Source organism: Micropterus dolomieu, linkage group LG18, assembly GCF_021292245.1.
Source record: "Micropterus dolomieu isolate WLL.071019.BEF.003 ecotype Adirondacks linkage group LG18, ASM2129224v1, whole genome shotgun sequence".
Lineage (NCBI taxonomy): Eukaryota > Metazoa > Chordata > Actinopteri > Centrarchiformes > Centrarchidae > Micropterus > Micropterus dolomieu.
This window is the reverse complement of record NC_060167.1, coordinates 32,487,666-32,506,354: the sequence shown is the minus strand read 5'-3', so window position 1 is coordinate 32,506,354 and position 18,689 is coordinate 32,487,666. Positions and strand designations below refer to the sequence as shown.

General features: G+C 43.8%; 1 protein-coding gene across 2 annotated transcripts; it reads left to right on the top strand.

The window, feature by feature from the left end:
• Positions 1 to 261: 261 nt before the first annotated feature.
• rybpb (RING1 and YY1 binding protein b) lies at positions 262 to 17,878 on the top strand. 2 transcript variants are annotated; one of them, XM_046028833.1, is made up of 5 exons: positions 262 to 432; positions 1,029 to 1,154; positions 13,735 to 14,040; positions 14,130 to 14,228; positions 14,575 to 17,878. In XM_046028833.1, the coding sequence occupies exons 1-5, from the start codon at positions 407 to 409 to the stop codon at positions 14,822 to 14,824; spliced, it is 807 nt and encodes a 268-aa protein (XP_045884789.1). In that variant the 5' UTR covers positions 262 to 406; the 3' UTR covers positions 14,825 to 17,878. The 2 variants fall into 2 exon arrangements, with proteins under 2 accessions (XP_045884789.1, XP_045884788.1); XM_046028832.1 differs by lacking the exon at positions 262 to 432 and adding an exon at positions 594 to 825.
• The last annotated feature ends 811 nt before the right edge of the window (positions 17,879 to 18,689 follow it).

Here is an 18,689-nt window from a genome sequence, read left to right as displayed (position 1 = left end):
TTGCCTTAATTTAATTGCTTTTTTATTCTCTTTATTCTGTTTAATGTGTTTTAAATGTTGTATCCACATTTTATTTTTATTACAGGCATTATGAACGATATTGATATTACAACATTGTAATGTGCATGCATGTGTGGGTTGACATGAGGACTGTCAACTGTCTCGAGCAGTTATCAAAATAGCTACTAAATATCCATCCAGACTTTTAAACCGACTCGCGCTCTGATTGGCTGGGTGGCGGTCACGCGGTGTAGTGCAGTCAGTCGCTGTGCCGTGCCTCGAGCCAGCGCTGAGTGGAGCCTGTCTGCCAACAGCTTCAGCAGCGGCTCTATCTGGAACCCACTACACTCACTGACAATTAAAGGAGGCCCCTTTTTCTTCTTATTTCCAAGGACTATTCTTCACAATGGGCGACAAGAAGAGCCCTACCAGGTAATGCGCTCACCCGCTGTCGATTTATACTTGTTTTATGCGTTTTGGGCTCGATATTTGGATGCGTTTCCCTCTCACAGGGATCGTTTCTCCTTTTTCAGTTGGTATGCCACAGCTAGCTAGAATAGTGCAGTCACTATGGCGGCTTCTCGCTCCCTATAACCCAGTCACTTAACAGACAAAGGGAAATTTTTCAGAGGATACGCCTGGCATTCCCTGAAACGCTCTTCCGCCTCTATTAAGCCTTTTGGAGGGTCAATGTCGAAATGGACATTGTTTGATATTGGTTTTGTTAGCCGACATGCTACGCTTCGATGCCGAAAATTTTAGCAACGCTTGCCTGCCTGCTAGCCTAGCTGGCGATACAATCGGACGGTGTGGAGCTTCGCCACTGTGAGGATTTATTAACCAAGGAGCTCTACTTGCCGGGACTCGAACCCAATGTTAATGACAACACCACCATAATTGTGCTGCACTAAGTAGCTGGTGTATTACACAACGTGTTATGTTTGTCACAATCTCCTTTCTTGTTAATTAATGATATATACTGGTATTTCAAGAACTAACTTGACCTTAACATTTGTCTAATTTGTAAGGCCAAAAAGACAAGCCAAACAGACCGCTGACGACGGCTACTGGGACTGTAGCGTCTGCACCTTCAGGAACACCGCCGAGGCTTTCAAATGCAGCATCTGCGATGTGAGGAAGGGCACATCCACAAGGTAACGTAGCTCCTCTCTGTCTCTCTCTGTCTCTCTGTCTCTCTCTCTCTCTCTCTCTCTGTCTCTCTCTCTCTCTCTCTCTCTCTGTCTCTGTCTCTCTCTCTCTCTGTCTCTCTCTCTCTCTCTCTCTCTGTCTCTCTCTCGTCTGAGCGTCTCGTTTTCCTCTGCTTGGCTGGCTGCAGCAGCAGCATTGCATCGCAATTTATGGGAATGGCAACTTTGATCGACAGCCTATTTGTCTGTCATCGAATGGGGACTTGTTGATGGACAATCTTGCAAACATCTTTTGCCGTTGTCTGGATTATCCGTAGCTACTCATTTTTATGCGACTAACATTGCATCCATGCATTCCTGTAGGTAGGCTGGCTGCTTCACAAGCCAGATTAGGGAGGTGGGGGGGATACTTCATGGTGGCTGTAACATTACTGCTACAGTGCATCAACAGAGCAACAGCGAAAGGGCTGCTTTTTCATGAAGTGAGGCAAGTCTGTGCATTTCACCTACCTGTAGGATTGCAGAGGTTATCTTAATGGTCTGATAGCAGATGTATTGTGCTTAAGATGCTGGCTGTACAGCAAGGAGATTATATTTCTTAGGCTAAGAACAGTGGTTGCAATCAGAATTAGAGCTAAACCCCAGATGTGCATTTTTTTATATTTCTTAGTCCATCAGACTTTTTCCTTGTGCCATGTACTTCAAGTCAACGTCATCTCATGCCTAACCTGGTGCGGCTGTGAGTGTTCAGTGTTCACCAGTTTTGTTTCCAGTGTTCCCAAAAATCAAAATTTTAATGTCAGTCCACCCAATTGTGTATGATGAATAATTTTCAAAGCTCAATCTGCCACAAACTTTGTTTACAAGAAAATTCACTCATGTTTGCCTTTAGAAAAATTCTCCGGATTAATCAGTCAGTATTTATAGTAACAGGCTTGTTTGTCACAGACATTTCCTATGAACTTAACTCAGAATACATTTTGTGATGTCACCAGAAGACCGTGTCTTATGGGAAACTAAGATGAAATCACTTGAATATCATGATGGGATTCCCTTTCGGTCTTGTGTATTCGGACGCCTCCTTCTGTTCTGGGGAATGTTTTTGATGAGAAGTTACGTGTGCCACGGTGCGAGTTTGTTTACTCGTGTCATCAGTTGCATGATGAGATGAAGAGATTGATGAGTCATTTGTGGGTTTGTTGACAAGTCCCCTGCACTCTAACCTTTCCAGCTGTGGTTTTACAATGAGTTTCTCGACACCACCAGCACACCACAAACGGGGAGAACACAGACTGACGCTGGTTTACTGAAAATCCAAAAGATTGAACTCAATCTTATGTCTGGCTCCCCTCCCCCTATGATCATTTCCTAGCAGCGTGTAGCTCAGGAGCAGCTGATGATGCAGGCTGAGCCGGCTGCATGAAAGCAGGAAGCAGAGACAAGCATGTCATAGCCATCCTACCACTGTGCTTTGGCAACAGCCCAATTGCCTCTATTTGGTAAATGGGAGCACATGACATCACAGGAGTGGTTGTCACACATTCCTGTTTGATGTGAATAGTTAACCTTTGATTAATGCAGTTGTATAGTTGTGGGACTGCCTCTTATTCTAATGAGTACTAATTAGCTGTCTTTTCTTCACTGTTTGATGTATTTCAACAAAGCATGGGATGAAGCAATATGCTCCTAGCAAAATTACTCACACTTAAGGTTGTGTGTGGATGGTTGTCTTGCTGCTTTTATCCCAGTGAATGTGCTTTTATGCAGAAGGACACGTGTGTTCACTAATTAGAGTTCCTCGCTGCTGGTAGGAGTCAAAACACTTCTTTTCTCAGCAATGAAGTTTGATTTGGATCTTAAATTTGTGTTTACCAGAAGATAGGTGAACTAGTTTTTTTTTTTTTTTTTGTCCAGTTGGTGTGACATGCTTGTATTTATGTTTTATTAAATTTTTGAAATGGCTTGATTTGGGTGGTGTGACCTTTTTCCACACAATCCCCAAATACAGCTATCTTTTCTTGTGTGCCGAGACAAACGTCAGATAGTATTGACTGTATTTGAACGTAGTAAGGAGAAGATGGATGCACTTGAAGATTTGGGCAGCATCATAGCCCATCATAACACATGCCTCTACCCATTCCTTGAAAGCTGTTGATGCAACAGGTAGCAGTCAGAAGACATTAGTGCAGTGATGTGGTTGCTAGCTGCAGTTTGAGTTATAGAGGGTCTACCTACCTGTCCTAAGTGAAAGTCAAGATCAGATGTTATCACAGTCTGCAGTGAGTCATTGAGATACCAGCTGTTTATGTAAGTGTTGATGGAGAATACACAATTAACATGCTCCGTGGTGATTGACAGATAGCGGCTTACGTCCCAGCAAGGCTTGAATTGCACTCTGTGCTCTCCCAGCGGGAGGTAAGCTAGGTAACTGTGGGTCATGCAGCTCTGATTTGTGCAGATGGAGACAAGAATGTGTGTTAACAAGGGCAAAACTCTGACTGTGGCATCAGCATGCAGTGAGAGGCCCCGTTCTCCCCATCCGAGCGCAGCCTAACGAACCTGTTGACCCAGTCCAGCTTAGTAAAGTAACATGATACCCAAGTAGACTAAATCTAGCCTCTACCACTCTGACTCTTAAACAAGAAAGCACTCTGCTTTTTTGCACCTGACCTCGCTGCTTATCTACAAGTCCAAGTAGCCCAAGTGTTCAGCCTCTGCATTCAGTGGCTGCTTCTTTGGTAATTGGAGCAGGCCTTGCATTAGCATACCCTGTGAGGTGCATGTTATCATATTTAAATGTTTCTGGCATCTGATCGCTGTGTGAACCTGACACCATGTTGCTCTACATCAGTTTGCTTTGTGGTGGTGTTTGGTATACACCTTTGTCGGGCCCTGGGAGAAACCATTAGGAGCCCTCTAAAGTTGATTGATGGTGGGATTCATAGGAAGTCTTGAGGTACCTCAGTCTTTGACTGCTGTGCTGTTATCTGCACGCTCTTGTTGTCAGCCATTTCAAGTAGCTTTCATCTATGCGTTATGTAAAACAGAACAAATGTACTTTTGAGCAAAATGCAGTGCTTGGACTGGATTAATACACTAAAAAATAAAGAAATTTATAGCCCAGGCTGCTGAAATGGCACAGAACTTGAGCCATTGCAACTGATGTACTATGTATACAGAGTGAGAAATAGGGATTTATTTATAGGTGTTAGACGTAAGCCCACTAGTAAATGGCCTTTAAAAAAGATATTTATGCAAACATAATATGAACAGAAATCAAAACCACTCAAAAGACTTGTTTAAACAATTTGTAGTGTTGTATTTAACATACAGTGACTGTAAATAAAAAGGTTAAAATAGAAAATGGATAGAGATCTAATCTTCATTTTTGTCTGGTGATCTCAAAAGGTTGACTCTAGATTAGCATGACCTGTCAAACAAATCTGGATCTGGATTGGTAGTGTGAAAGGAGCCAAACAACAGGAATCAACCATAGGCAGTCACTGTAATTTGTTCATGATGCTGTAGACATTGACAGATGTTAATGTACTGAAGTAAATGTATTTTGCATGTGATCTGTGGCTTTATCATAAGACCATATGGGAAACTCATAAATCCACAGATTATGAACGTTATAACCAGGACTGATGAGCAGAATCAGAATAGATACATCCTAAAGGATACCCATCCCTAAAGCCACAAGTTGTCGTGTGAGTGTCGAGGCTGCACAAGTGATTGGAAAATGATTGCAGTGTGTGTGTCTGTGTTTGTGTGTCTCAGGTTGTGTGTCTGTCTTTTTCAGTGATGGAATGGAGTCATTATAATCCGTGGATTCTACCACTGTCACATTAAGGCAAATTGTCTAGGATAATGGAATTACATAAGAGGGACATGCTGGCACTCAATTTATATCTGCACTTTCTCGCCCAGCCCCTGCCCCCACAGCAGCCCCCGCTCAGAGGAAACTGCTTTTGCTTATCCAGCATTATCAGCATCTGCACTAAAATCCTGAGCACAAGCGGGTAGCCCTAATCTTTACATGTTAATTGCCGGATTTAAAAGTTCTTAATTACTTCATGGGATTTGGCAGAGTGTGAGTGATTTAAATACAGTAGCCAATTTGGCAATCTGACAAAACGGAGACACGATGACAGAGCTGTTGAATCGGGGCTCCACCCACTCAGCAAAAAGATGGGGCAAGCAAATGAGTGTGACAGCGATGGAGGAGGCACGGGAAAATACAGAAAAAGCCACACAAGGACATGGAAGAGAGGGAGTGAGGGAAGTGTGGAGTCGCAGCTAGCTGAGGAGTAAGGAGACGAAGAGGGCAAGAGAGGACAAGTGGAGAAACAGCGGTGAGGGGACAGAGGAGTGTAGCGTCTGGACATTTGTGTGTGTGTTGAAGGAAGGGGGGGGGGGGGGGCATGGATGGCTGCAAGGGGGATGTGCTCACTCAACCAAGAGTCTCCAGGGGCTAAAGCAGAGTGAAACACATCATTACCCAGGGAGGGAGCGAGCGAGCTAGAGTGAACGGCCTCTTCTGTTTCTACCAGCACCACCATCCATGCACTGGCGAAGAACAGCACCATTTAACATGTTCTCGTTCTCTACAGATGAGATCGAGAGTGGAACCCGAATTGACCACTTTCTCTCTGTAAAGTTATGAGGTCATTCTTGGAGTCAAAGGTTTTGATCCCATTGAGTTAGGGATTGTCTGGGTGTCATCGAGAACCTATAGACCAAAAATCTAATCCGTTTGGTAGATTTGAATCATTTCTGCGTTTATCTAGTCTGTAAAGCCTCTTGGTGTCAGGTTTCTTCACTTGTTGTTTTTTTTGTCTGCTTCCTTGATGTTGTTCCCCTTGTGTAGAACTTAAGAGGTGCAGTATCCCCTTAGGCAGGGCTGCTTGATGATCTGTTGAGCAAATTCAAACCAGGCCCTGTTTACGCTAAAGCAAATGGGGTCGACGATGACGGGACAGCGGCAAGATGGGGTGACTTCTTGACAGATAACTCACACACCCTAGAGGCAAACAGCAGTGGAGAGGGTAACGAGAGCCGAAGAAGACCTATAAAGCCAGCCTAGGATTTGGGGAGGGCTAATGCACACTGGGAGAAGGTAAAGAGAGAGCAGGGAAGAAAACAGAGAAGGTGATAGCGAGGCAATGGAGAGGAGGAAAACAAATGAGTGAGACTGAGCAATGTGACACAGTGCTGCTGATTGAAAGAGCTCATACATGCTCAGTGCCTTTGTAATGGCTCGCTGTCAGACCTGAAAGGTTGGCCACGGAAAGGGAAAGACTCGTCAGAGTGAAGACACAGTCTCTTTTGCACGTGAGCAGACACAAATGTAGGCATTTCCTCTTTTAATTCCTCTTTGATAGACCTCACTCAAACACAGAGAAACGCAGACTGTCTGACTCCCATAGCCTGTCAGGAGAAGCAGAAATACAGACGGTATACAAGGTTTACAGTTATTGCAGAAAAGTTGAGATATCTTAAAGGTTTCCCTGAATTCCTTTGCACTATCCAGCATTGGCAGTACTCTGTACCGCGGGAACTAAATGTCATGCCTGATTGTTGAGCTCTTTTGCTGTTTGAGGAAAAGGTGTGGGGTGTAGGTACAGTCTGGGAGCCTGCTTCCCATACAGAGCACCTCAATAAATTTGATGGAAGTTGTTGGGGGATCCACAGACCCCCACAAGGAGTGTAAGGTGGAGGGGATAGAGGGGAAGAAGTGACAATAACATTAATTCCTCAAAGTCCTGACTGGAAGGGACTCCTGAAAGGATGAATGCTTAATGCCTCTGGTGGGCAGTGGGAATGAATTAACAAGTGCTATGGCCCCAGGCTGCTCTTCAGGTGCTATCTTCATTTAACCTCCACAACACACTCACACAGATTACTTTACGCATGGATGGCCGGAGGGTGACAACACTGCTTCAGTCACTTCAGTCTCACACTGGTAACAAGCTTCCTCACAGGGAACGCGAGTCCCAGAGTCCAGTGGTATTTGTGAATTTAACATGATAATAAATATGAAATAAATGAATAGGTTTGTCCATGTGCACTGATGAAGGTGCAGTTATGAAAGTTCTATTTAAGATTGATGTCTTAAGTCTCAGGACAAGACCGAATGCCTCTGACAAATTTGGTTTGATTTTCGCACACTGAGGGTCAGATTCAGCCATATAATAGGCCCACATGTTTATGTTAGTGCTGAAACAATTAATGTATTAATTCATTACTATAAAATGAACAAGAAGAATTCATATAAAGTAAAAATAATATGAAATATATGCTCATTCCACACCTTCGGCTCTGGGATTATTTTTTCAATTCACCAAAAACAATTGACAGATTAATTGATAACAAGACCAACAAAGACACACACATTCACATTTGTGGTGAAACTGGAAACAATTCATTGTTGGCAATTTCTGTTACCCTGGGATGTGATTTTTCCAGATTCCGGGGGTGGGGGGGTAAAGGAGCTGGCCGAGTGAAATGGAAAGGACATCTACAGGCTGGCGTGTGTAAAGTTTTCTTCCTTTCCAAATATCAACAAGGATGCCCGTTTGCGTTCAGCTGCCAATTCCACACATGCGCAGTGTGTAACACAGTTGCTCTCGCGCATCAGTGGTACGTAACTTGTTGGGCAGTAATACTGCAATATTATTTTTGCCAGTAAAGAGTAATGTAACGGATTACTATTTCCAAAACAGTTATATTATTACAGTTACTAATCCAAGTAACGCTGCGCTACTGAACGCATCATCCCTGATGTGAATGCACGACCACGCTGCAGTTCAGCTGCACCGGACCTTATATTGTTCAAGTCAGCTTTTAGCCTAAAAGCTAAAGGAAGACTGGAGAACAGGGAGAGAGAGGTATTTCAACAGCTGTAAGTAACGTTATAGCCGTTATTGTGTCACAGTCTAAGATGCAAATAACATTGTTGTCCGTTGTAAACCAGCAAAAAGTTTTTGAACGCGAACATTTCTACATTTATACTTAGGCTAATTGAAGCATCAGCTAAAGCAGCACAACAACGTGAAACTCCGAAAGAAACTCCGGCCGCTACTGCCAGTGATGCTTGGACTCATCGGAAGAGAGTGGCGTTATATCACCCAGTAGTAGAGTAGCTAATATTAGACTCCTTTTTTAAGGAGAATATGCTAAGTAACAACTATATTATTTCTGAGTAACTTGCCCAACACTGAGTTGACGATAAGGATCGGATAAATTGGGTAGGCCTATGTTTTGATTGCTTGTTATATTAGATATAGTTATATCTAATGGTTATTATGACTTTGTGGTGGAGTGATCAATCATATAGGCAATATAGGCTACACTTTATGAACACTGTATGAATGGTTGCTTTTTAAGTCGTCCTTAGGTTAAAGGTTTTGGCAAGTTATAAAAATTCTTGTGAATTGTTGTGACAGGATAATAAAAAGGATTTACCGCAGTGTTTCCCAGAGAATAACAGCGCGGCGGGGGGGTCACCTTGGCAATGCATCCGATGAAAGCGTCTATACTATTCATACTCTGCGCACCACATCAAACAAGCACTCCACGAGGTAACCATGGCAACGGCTTCTGTGTAACTTACGCCATCCTGTGAAACTGTCGCGGTCATTCTCGTCTCACGCGCGTGCCCGCTGCCAGAGTTGAAATGTCAAACTCGGACAGAGACTGATCTGCTGTTTGATCTGAGTTTCTTGAATAATATAACTGTTTCTTTAACAGTTAGGCCACCAGGTCTTACACAGGCGACAACCTTTGCTGTTCTCTCTTATTCATTAAAAATCATCTATTAACTTCAACTGAACTAATTTGAAAGTTAGTAGTTATATTATTTAGTTTTAGACTCAATTATTTCATGTTGCATGTTGCACATTTAGCGGTTGAAAGGTTGCGATGGAGCAGCGGATTAGACACTTGTCTTTGATTCCCATTGCAACACATTCACCAAATAAGTTATTGTCATGGGTCCTGCCGCTGCCAGTTTAATCGGGGTGTCGGGGGATCTCTATATGTTTTCCTGCTTTTTTGCCCTTTGTCAATCACATGCCTGATTAACAGTGACTTAAATGATAAATTGTAGGGTTAAATTTCTGTCAATTGACCAATTGTTTCCGCTCTATAAACAATATGGATTACAATCCATTCTGATAATCTTGCTCTTGTCTAAAGTCAGCTAACGCATGCACACACTACTGTTGCACAGTTTTATAAAAAGAAATGCAGCCAGTTGTCAGACCCGTGAATTGAGTCAGGCTGGGACCTGCTGTGTTCTTCTCAGACATACTTCAAGTCCTTCTGGAAAGATTGTCCAACTAACAACAATAGAACATGCAGATATATATAACCGCTGACTGGTTAACAAATTTGAAGCAGCACAGGCAGGCAGCTCTGGGCTTTGCTCCATCACCCTCCATGCTGGTAGGGGGAGGGGAGAGCATCACATGTTTCTACATAACAATCAAAGCATACAGCGAGTGTTGACACAGACGAGTGCATGTAGATCATCAATTTCATGGCTGCCAGCACGTCATAGGGAAGCGCTGTGATCAAACTAAGGCCCCGTGGCATTCTCACATGCTGGATCTGAGACATGTGCTCCCGGCCGAAACTGCGATGGGCTCTCTGTCCGATATGGGGGGAAGGCAGGTCACTGCTGAATGCATTTGAATTGAGGATTCATGTTTCTGAGCAATTTTGATCGTCATCGAGGACAAGGAGCCCACATTTGTATTGTGTAGATGCAGTTATTTACAAAGTCTGAATGAGAGAGTGGGTGATGTTAAACAGTCTGAGCTCTTCCGTGGGCTGTCCATGGTCAAAGGATACTGTTGTCTGTTGCCCCCCCCCCTTCGCTCAGCTGTCTGCCTCTGCATTCACTCAGCCTGGCAGGAAATAATTGCTTGTCCTCCACACAGCACTTCAAATAAAAGAGCTGTGTTAATGAGGGCTTTCCTGTGCCTCTCTTTCTCTCCATCACGCCCTCCATCGCTCGCTCACTCTTCATTAAGCTGCCTCTCCATGAAGTGCTGGGGCTCATTGTCTTTGGTTTCTCTAGAACGAGCTCCCTCTGAAACAGCTGCTCCAGCTTTTGCTCTTGTCTTGCACCGTCGGTTGCTGCTGGCCAGCGAGAGCACCAGTTGAGCAGAGGTGTGTCTGTCTCTGGGATTGCTCAGGCTGAGTGGAGCGGTCTAACTATGGGTGTCAGTCTGACCGAATTAGGAGCTTTTAAGCATGATGATAGTTATTCCAGGGCACCCCGTGGAGGGAGGCTCCCCACTCCCTGCTCCCCCAGACGGTGGAATTTAGGGGCAAGCATAGGAGGAGCTGTCAATCACGGCCCATTGTTGTGCGAAGGGGAGGTAATAAGCTGTGAGCTCTCACAGCGGGAAATTATTGGACAGCAGGCTTTACACACTTGACACACTCACTCACGCTGATTCCCCAGGAATATATTGGCAGCAGTGGGAGGTTGAAGCAATTTGTGCAATTGGACCCAGGAGTTCACTCCTGGTCCTGCTGCCAGGATCATTTCCAGTACCTCTTGTGAAATGTAGATGTTTCCTATTTGGTTTGGATGTTTACAAAATAATACGGTTCAGATGTAGTAGTTTTTAGCAATGTTGCAGTGGAAGAAGTACATTCTGTGCTTAACAACCTGGACAGATTTTTTTTTAAAATATGAACTGTAATTAATATTAGATATGATATTTTTAAGCGGGAGACTTATTCCAGCTGTTCAGGGCTACCACATTTTAATAAAAGTGAAACACACACACAGTGTCATGCAGAATCTCCAGCCATGTTAATGAGCCACAGAGCATTGCTTTGCAAAGCCATGATGTGTGGTCAGTAAATAAATAATGGTGCAAAGAGAGCGGTGGCTGTATCATGCCAGCAGCAACTCATGGCTGACTTACAGCTGGCACTGAATCACGGCTTAACTACCGGGGCTGCTTCTGCCACCACTGCTGCTGCCGACACAAATCTCAGACTCTGGCCAGGGCTCCAACTCTGCAACAGGCAGGAGTCGTGGATCTTATCAGTCAATCAATCACTCATCCACCACCTCCTCGACTAGCAGCGCTCACTGCCAAACAAAATGATTTCTGGTCCTGTTGGATGCTGTCTGCGTTTGCAATCTGTTTACTCGTGGCTGAGGCAAAGAGATTTATTTTTTCACATTACCTCATTGTAGCTCTTCTCACTGATGTTTGTCATGTAGCTCATGCTGCATTCCCCAAAAAATGGATTTCTTCGTCACACTTTGTCATCGTCCTACCAGATGATGACATCTGATGATGAGGCCGGTCGTACTCGAAGGGCCCACAAGATGCCCATGCGTGGGCGGCATTATGTGATCGGAATAGGAACGGAACAGGGCTAACCAAGGCTGACAAGTTTACGGGAGTCTGGAGGAATTTGTTACATTTGTTTTAAATGTCACAGCCAATTCAGCATGGGGTCATGGCATGTATTATTTGCTCAATATAAATTATCGAGTGTAGGCCTGCTTTGACAAATTGGTGTTGTCGGTATGGGCAAAGAGGTTTAATTGTGTAAACTCATCACTTCCTAATTAATTAGTCATCAGCTTAATCACTTAAGCATTTACAAGCATTGCTGCGTGTAGTTCATTACCTAAGTACGATTAAGACGAGCTCTGACACTCAACATGGGAATGCATTGATCTAGATTGAAATGGAATTGGGATCACTATAATGGGAACAAGACGGCCATGGCAATTATGAAGGTAGGATGAAATGGGAAGAAAATTCCACTCTCATATCACCATTTAATTCTCACCCACTGGAGGCCCCCAGAGGGTGGCAAACATAAAGGGAGCAGTGTAGAAAGGCCCAAGCTCCAGAGAACCAAGGCTGATGAATACAATATCAACAGCCTAGGGCTCCTCAGCATTCGCCACAGCTGGTGTATTGATTGGAGTGTAGTTTGAGCAGTACGACATGATGCTCTATTATGCCCCGATTGATTCCCTTCTGAGCGGCTGCATAACCCCCCCACCCCCACCAAGGAGAGGCCCTCTCTGTCTGTAATACACCACAGCAGGAGGAGATAAATGAGCTGGATGGAGCAGTAGAGAAAAAAGTTGCGAAAGAATCGGACTATTAGAGTTTAAAAGTACTTGGCTACTAAAAGAGAGTGTACTGAGGGTGTGTCATTTGTGGAAGACATGGGGAAACGAGAGTAACTGGACTGGCAATATGATGCTGCCAAATTGAAACACTGAGGCTAACCACTTAAGCTGTCTGAAATTCACTCTCCACGGCAAGCCAGGAGAGCCAGAAATCAGGGTCATCACACTACTGAGCCTCTTCTGTTTGTGCCACATGCATTTGGTCTTAGATCAGTTTCACTATATCCCATTCCCATGCCAACTCCAAAAACATTTGTTTCACTGTCAGAGCTTCATTTGCCTGATGCTTAGACTGCTTAGATGCTTAGAGAGTTTCAAGTTTCAAGACTCCCTACTAGACCACAGGTCTCCTAAAGCAGTGCTGAGGATCAAGGGACCTCCTGTCCACTGCTGGGATATCACAAAACCTCTTCCTGCCAAGACTAGAATTGGGTTTGGAAGGGTTGGGTATACAAAGCTAGCTAGTATAACTTGTTGTGTTCCTGCTGAAAGGCCTCCCGAGCTTCCATCGAGGCGTGCCAGGCTGTTTGTTTGCACGCTAAGCTCTTCAAGTGTGCATTTGTGTGCGAGTGTGCTTGTGGTTCACTACTCACTGTGCTTGCCCAGTGCTGGCCTGTGATTATCCGTGTTGCTGGCTGCTGTTTGGTCTCGGCTGAGTCGGAGTCTCTGGAAGGCTGCAGTCATCCTTCCCTCTCCCCCGAGGTCCTCTGCTTCCCCCCTGATGCTGCCAGCTGGTGTCCATTATGCTGCAGGTGTGTGTGTTGGCTCGGGCGGTCTGACTCTGGGTTAGCATTTTGCTTCACAACTTCAGGCCCTGTTCATCTGCACAACTGACCCAGCAAGTTGCTTCCTCCTGCTGCATGCATGTTTGTAACAGTTTAGTGGTGATACACAGCGGAAAAGGCTGGTTGTATGTGTTTGTCCCTTTAGGAAATACGTGGGACTTCCTTGCCTTTTTAGTGTTTTTCCTCAACAGTAACTCAAAATGATGGTTTGAAGGTATGCGTTAAAAAAGTCAAAGTCAAAAAGGGGACAGGGTGGCTCTGTGGTTGCTGGTGAGCTCAGTGAGCGGAGCAACTACACCATGTCCAACAGAATCTCAGTCTGTGACAAATGGGGCCAGCCCTGCAGTAATCAGATTAGAGCACCTAAGTGACGTTCTGCAAATGTCCCACCTTGTGATCCTGTGCATTCATTTTATCACAGCCGTGAGCTAATGAGATTATCCCTCAAAACAGAGCGGCTCCAGCAGGAAGCAGCAGTCCCTTTCCCTCGCCGGCCTCTAGGTTCAGTCACCTCTCTTCATCTGCTGTACTGCGACTCTGTTGGTGCATAGCCAGAGTCAGCTCGTAGCTCCACTCTGAAACTAATCTATGATCGTGCATTGGATCTCCTCCACAGGAAACCCAGGATCAACTCCCAGCTGGTTGCCCAGCAGGTGGCTCAGCAGTACCCGATGCCTCCCCCACCCAAGAAGGAGCGGAGGGAGAGGAGCGAGCGCACAGAAAAGGAGCGCCCGGATGGTGAAGGAGAGCGCGCCAACGGAGAGGGACGCCCAGAGGGTGAGCGTCCGGAGAGAGTGAGGCCAGAGGGAGACACTCCCGAGAAGGAAAAGAGCGACAAGGAGCAGCCAATCAAAGACAAACCCGACACAGAGAAGGACATCAGCCCAGCCGTCACGAAGAAGCCCAGCAGCAAAAAGACCAGGTTAGTGTCTCTGTCGATCCTTCACTTGTGTCTCTGGATGCTCTCTGTGCTGGTGTTATTCTTACTGTTCTGTATTTGCTTTCTTCCAGACCCAAATCAGACAACCATCAGAGTCCACCCAGTGACAAACACAGCATACAGTCTGGCAAATCAGCAACCAAGACCAACAAGAACTCTCACATTTCCAGGTGTGTAGCACCCTCGCATACTCTGCTCCTCCTTGGCAGAACACATGGTTTTACATCTATCTGTAAGAAGTGCTCTGTAGTCTACGTAATGCAGCACAAGGCTAGTGGGGAAACCTCAAATGATTCACAAATGATCTTTTACACTAAACACCCACTCTCACTTTGTATACACTTGTTGTGACTGTTCGTGTGTCACCCGATGAATTGAGCAATTTAGTGTAACCACCCCCACAGTGCTGGCAGCCTCCTTGTTGTCGCTGAGACAGAAATGTTGTGGTTGCCATTTCTGGTCATTTACGTTTGTTCTCCCCACCCCCCACCCCCCTTTCCCATCTATAACCCTCAGGCCCAAACTGAAGAACATTGACCGGAGCACTGCCCAGCAGTTGGCTATCACCGTAGGGAACGTGACAGTGATCATAACAGACTTTAAGGAGAAGACCCGCTCCTCCTCCACGTCCTCGTCCACCATCACATCCAGCGCGGGCTCCGAACAACAGCACCAGAGCTCCGGCTCCGAGAGCATGGACAAGGGCTCGTCGCGCGCCTCCACACCTAAAGGGGATCTCTCTGTGGGGCACGATGAGTCGTTCTGAGGTCCCGCCCCTATCCCCCCCGTCTTCACCCTGCTCCACTCCCCCTTTTTCCCCCAAGTTTCTGGACACTATGGATCCCATAGGGGGGGGGGGAGAGGTCTCAACTTTCCCATTGCTGCCCTGCCTCCATTCCATGACCACCCCTGGATGCTGAGAGGAGCTGGCTGGCTAAGAGGAACAGTGCGGTGCGCCTGCCTGGGAAATCAACACCCTGCTGGGGGAACTTCCCTCGTGGTTGCACCCATGCCATAGGCGAGGAGAGCTGGGCTACAAGGAATAACACCCTACCCCAAACCTCCCCCGCGGTAGCATCCAGACACTTGTATGTATTGTTTTATATTCGTACGTGGATGTGAGGCCAAGTCAACATTATTTTTGTTTTTGTAAAGAAGAATTCTCCGCTGGGCACAATAACCACCATCATTTCAATAACTTTAAACTATTATTACCCTTATTTATTACCTGTTGCACCTGTATACTTTGATGTTCTCCTTTTTTTTATGTTGAAGCTTTGCTGTGTAGCTCTGCCGATCGATCATTCCTTCAGTGGTTTTATTACAGTTTGAAAATGATAGGACAAGACTCGGGTCACACAGACAGACAGACAGACACACACACACACACACACACACTGGTGCTAGATACACTGTGAAGCAGTTTTGCAGATCTGGGATTGCCCACTCACTCAATGTGACAAAGTGCTGACGAATCAAATTCTCATTCACTTTTCTCAACAACACTGTTTCACTCTGAACACTGTCGGGGCCTCCATCAGGCCCGTTCTGCTTGTTCTGTACAGGTCAATGTGCATCAGAAGAAGGTCACCGGAGGTTCAGACACCTGACTTTTTCAACTAGATTGTCTATGATTTAGTATGCTATGGCAGATCTCTTATAAAGTATCTTATGTCATTAACTGTACAGTGTAGGCTGTTGTGTAAAACACTAAAAGCTGTTGATATTTTCTGCATTCCGTACTTAGATATTGAGTTTTCTGGCTAAAGGGAGAGCTGTCGCCTCAGCTCTTGAGCCAGAATCTTTTCTCTTGTGACTGAAGGATGGTTCCACGCAGTTCCACTTGGTAAAACCATATGGAACTGTGAAATAGACTTGTTGTGTCAAGCTGTTGTGAATCGATCTCATTTTTCTTTTGTTGTGGTCCTGAAGACAAACTTTGAATCTTCATTCTTTCAACCTGATATCCCAGAAAACACATGCAAAGACATTAACAATTTGCAAAGATTGACAATTCAATTGACTTTCTTTTATTAATTTAAGACTCCTGTCATTGAAGGAAAAAAACTATTGCAGTAGTTAATAGAACACAATTGCTCTTTCAATTTTTAGAACAGCAAGGCTTATTTAAGGGTTTTAATTCACTTTCACCTTAGCTGATACTAGACCAACATAATTTCCTTTTACCTGTATGAAATTGTATAAAGAATAAATGTGTATATGATATCTTAGTTTTATTTATTGAAGGACCAAAGGAATTTCATAATGACATGATAAATAGACAAATAAATAACAATTTGAAATGCAATTATCTAATGTGTGAGATGAATAACAGTTTAAATAAAGACTAATATAATCCATGTAAATGGTGTTCTTATTGTCCACTTGTCTCTTTGCACTGCTAAATTGGGGCAGAGAATTGTTAATACTGTGAGTTGAGTCGAAGAACACTACCAGCTCCACACCCAGCGGTGGATCTTCCCTCATTGTGCAGGTGATGAAAAGCAGACTGGGTGTGTTTGGGTAGCTGAGAAGAGCTCTGGGTCTGCTGGGTCGAAGTCTTAGGCTTTAGTAAGCCCCCTCTTCACTCTGCTGGACTACCACAGTACATGTAACTCCCTTAACAGAGGCCCCGACTCACCAGTTGAGCCACTCCCTGAGCAACTAAAGCCAGTTTAGGTGAGGTTAACAAGTCCCAAAAAATTCAATATATCCTACTACCATCTGAGGGGCAGGATTGGATCAGTGTTGAGTAAAAGCTTTGTATTTTCACACGTAGGTATGATAATCATATGTGTGTTGTAAGCAACGTTTGAAGCCCATGAGAGATGTGTTAAAAAGATTTTTCTTTGCTCTTAAGCTATGGTTAATATGTAATTATGTACTTTATTGCATACAAATATGGAATCAGTGTTCAAAGTGAGGAAAAGCAATGTGAATAGAACTTAAAAAGTGGGACTGTTGGGTCAAAGGAGAAAAATGTTTTGTCCAATTTATACTGAGAATAAAAGCCTGCTTTGTAATGCAATCTATTAGAAATGGGCCTAAAAAGCCATCTTTTCACCTGCCTTATCTGCAACCACGTTCACTTGACTGAGTTCTCCAACAGAAAGGATTCATTGTTAAATTATTGACAAATGGCCATTTGCTGAATATATGAATTATTGCTTGTATATAGAATTTTAAAAGGGTGCAAAAGTAAACACTATGAATAATGGCATTGGAGCTGAATTCTTTTGTTTCCTATTTCCTTTCCGCGCAAGCAGTTCTGTTCTTGTGTGCGACCAGTAACCTTAATTTACTGTGTAAAGATGGTTACATTTTTTAGCTTTGTTTGTCAGAGACCCAAATATAGAAGGCTTGTTTACTGACTGTATAACCTTAACCGTGAATTTCCAATTAAGTGTATTATACGAACTCATTTCTTCCTATAACAATGTCTTGTACAATGCTTTTAAAGTTATTGCTCGGTTTTAAAAAAAATGGAAAAAAAAGTTTTAGGGACAGTACAATAATCCATTCTTTGTTTAATCCAGTTTAAGTTTTCTTCTTTGCTTTTTTTTTTTTTTTTAACTTATAGCTGATGTGTCATTGTTTCCCCTTGTGAAATGGTCACATGTTCCTGGTGTGGAAATGTACGCAGCATTTTCAGCGGATCACGGCTCCTTGTCTAGCTTATAATGTTAAAATAATACATGTTTCTGGCATGTGCACGACTTTGCGCTTATAGGCTAACCCAATAATTTTCCTTCGCTTCAAATAGAAATGTCTATTTATGAATTTTGCTTGTAGTTTTTCACAAATAAAATTGTTAAAGTTATCTATTTTCTGGCTGTTTTGTGTGCTTTATTGATAGTTTTCATCCACATATACATGCATTTTACAGACACGTGCAAGTTCTGATATTCAGTTGCTTTGTACTATCAGATAACAGGAAATGTGTATGTTCTGAGGAGTGTGTTCATAGAAGAGGAAGCCTCCACGGTGCAGTGACACATGACATGTAGAAGCCCTCATGTTGACAACCGCTTTCAATAATGTTTCCCTCCAGAGGCTAGTTAGCAGCCAAAGAATGCGCCGTCTAAAAGCTCCAACCAATGAACACATTCCTGTGTCGCCTCTGATCTGATCTATACAGTATGCAAGTCACAGAAGAGAATAGTTGATGCTCACATTTGTTTTAAAAGAAGATTCATTTCCTTGATGAGATTATTCTCAAAGGGAGTGTGGCTATTCCATTTCCCTCTGGTACATTCCAAACAACTTTTTTGCTCTGGTGTTGAAAGACAGTTTTGTGGCTTAAAAATGTTAAAGGTTTTCCCCCTCTTGAATTTCATCAATCAATCTTTATAAATAAGGGAATAGATGAATAATAAATTAGATAATTTTCCTTTAAATAAATAATGAATTAAAAGAAGTCTCTTCAAGTAGTTGATATCTTGAATATTGTCAGTACTTGAAAATGTTGCAACTTGCTGAAAACTAGTAAAATTACTTTATAAGAGTTGAATTTATATACGGCACTCGTCCTTGCCTTTTCAAAACTTTTTTTTATTGCACTTGTCACACTGACATTGTGTCAAGACATCTGTCGGCTCCAGTTGGCTAACATGTACGGAAACCCTAAGCTG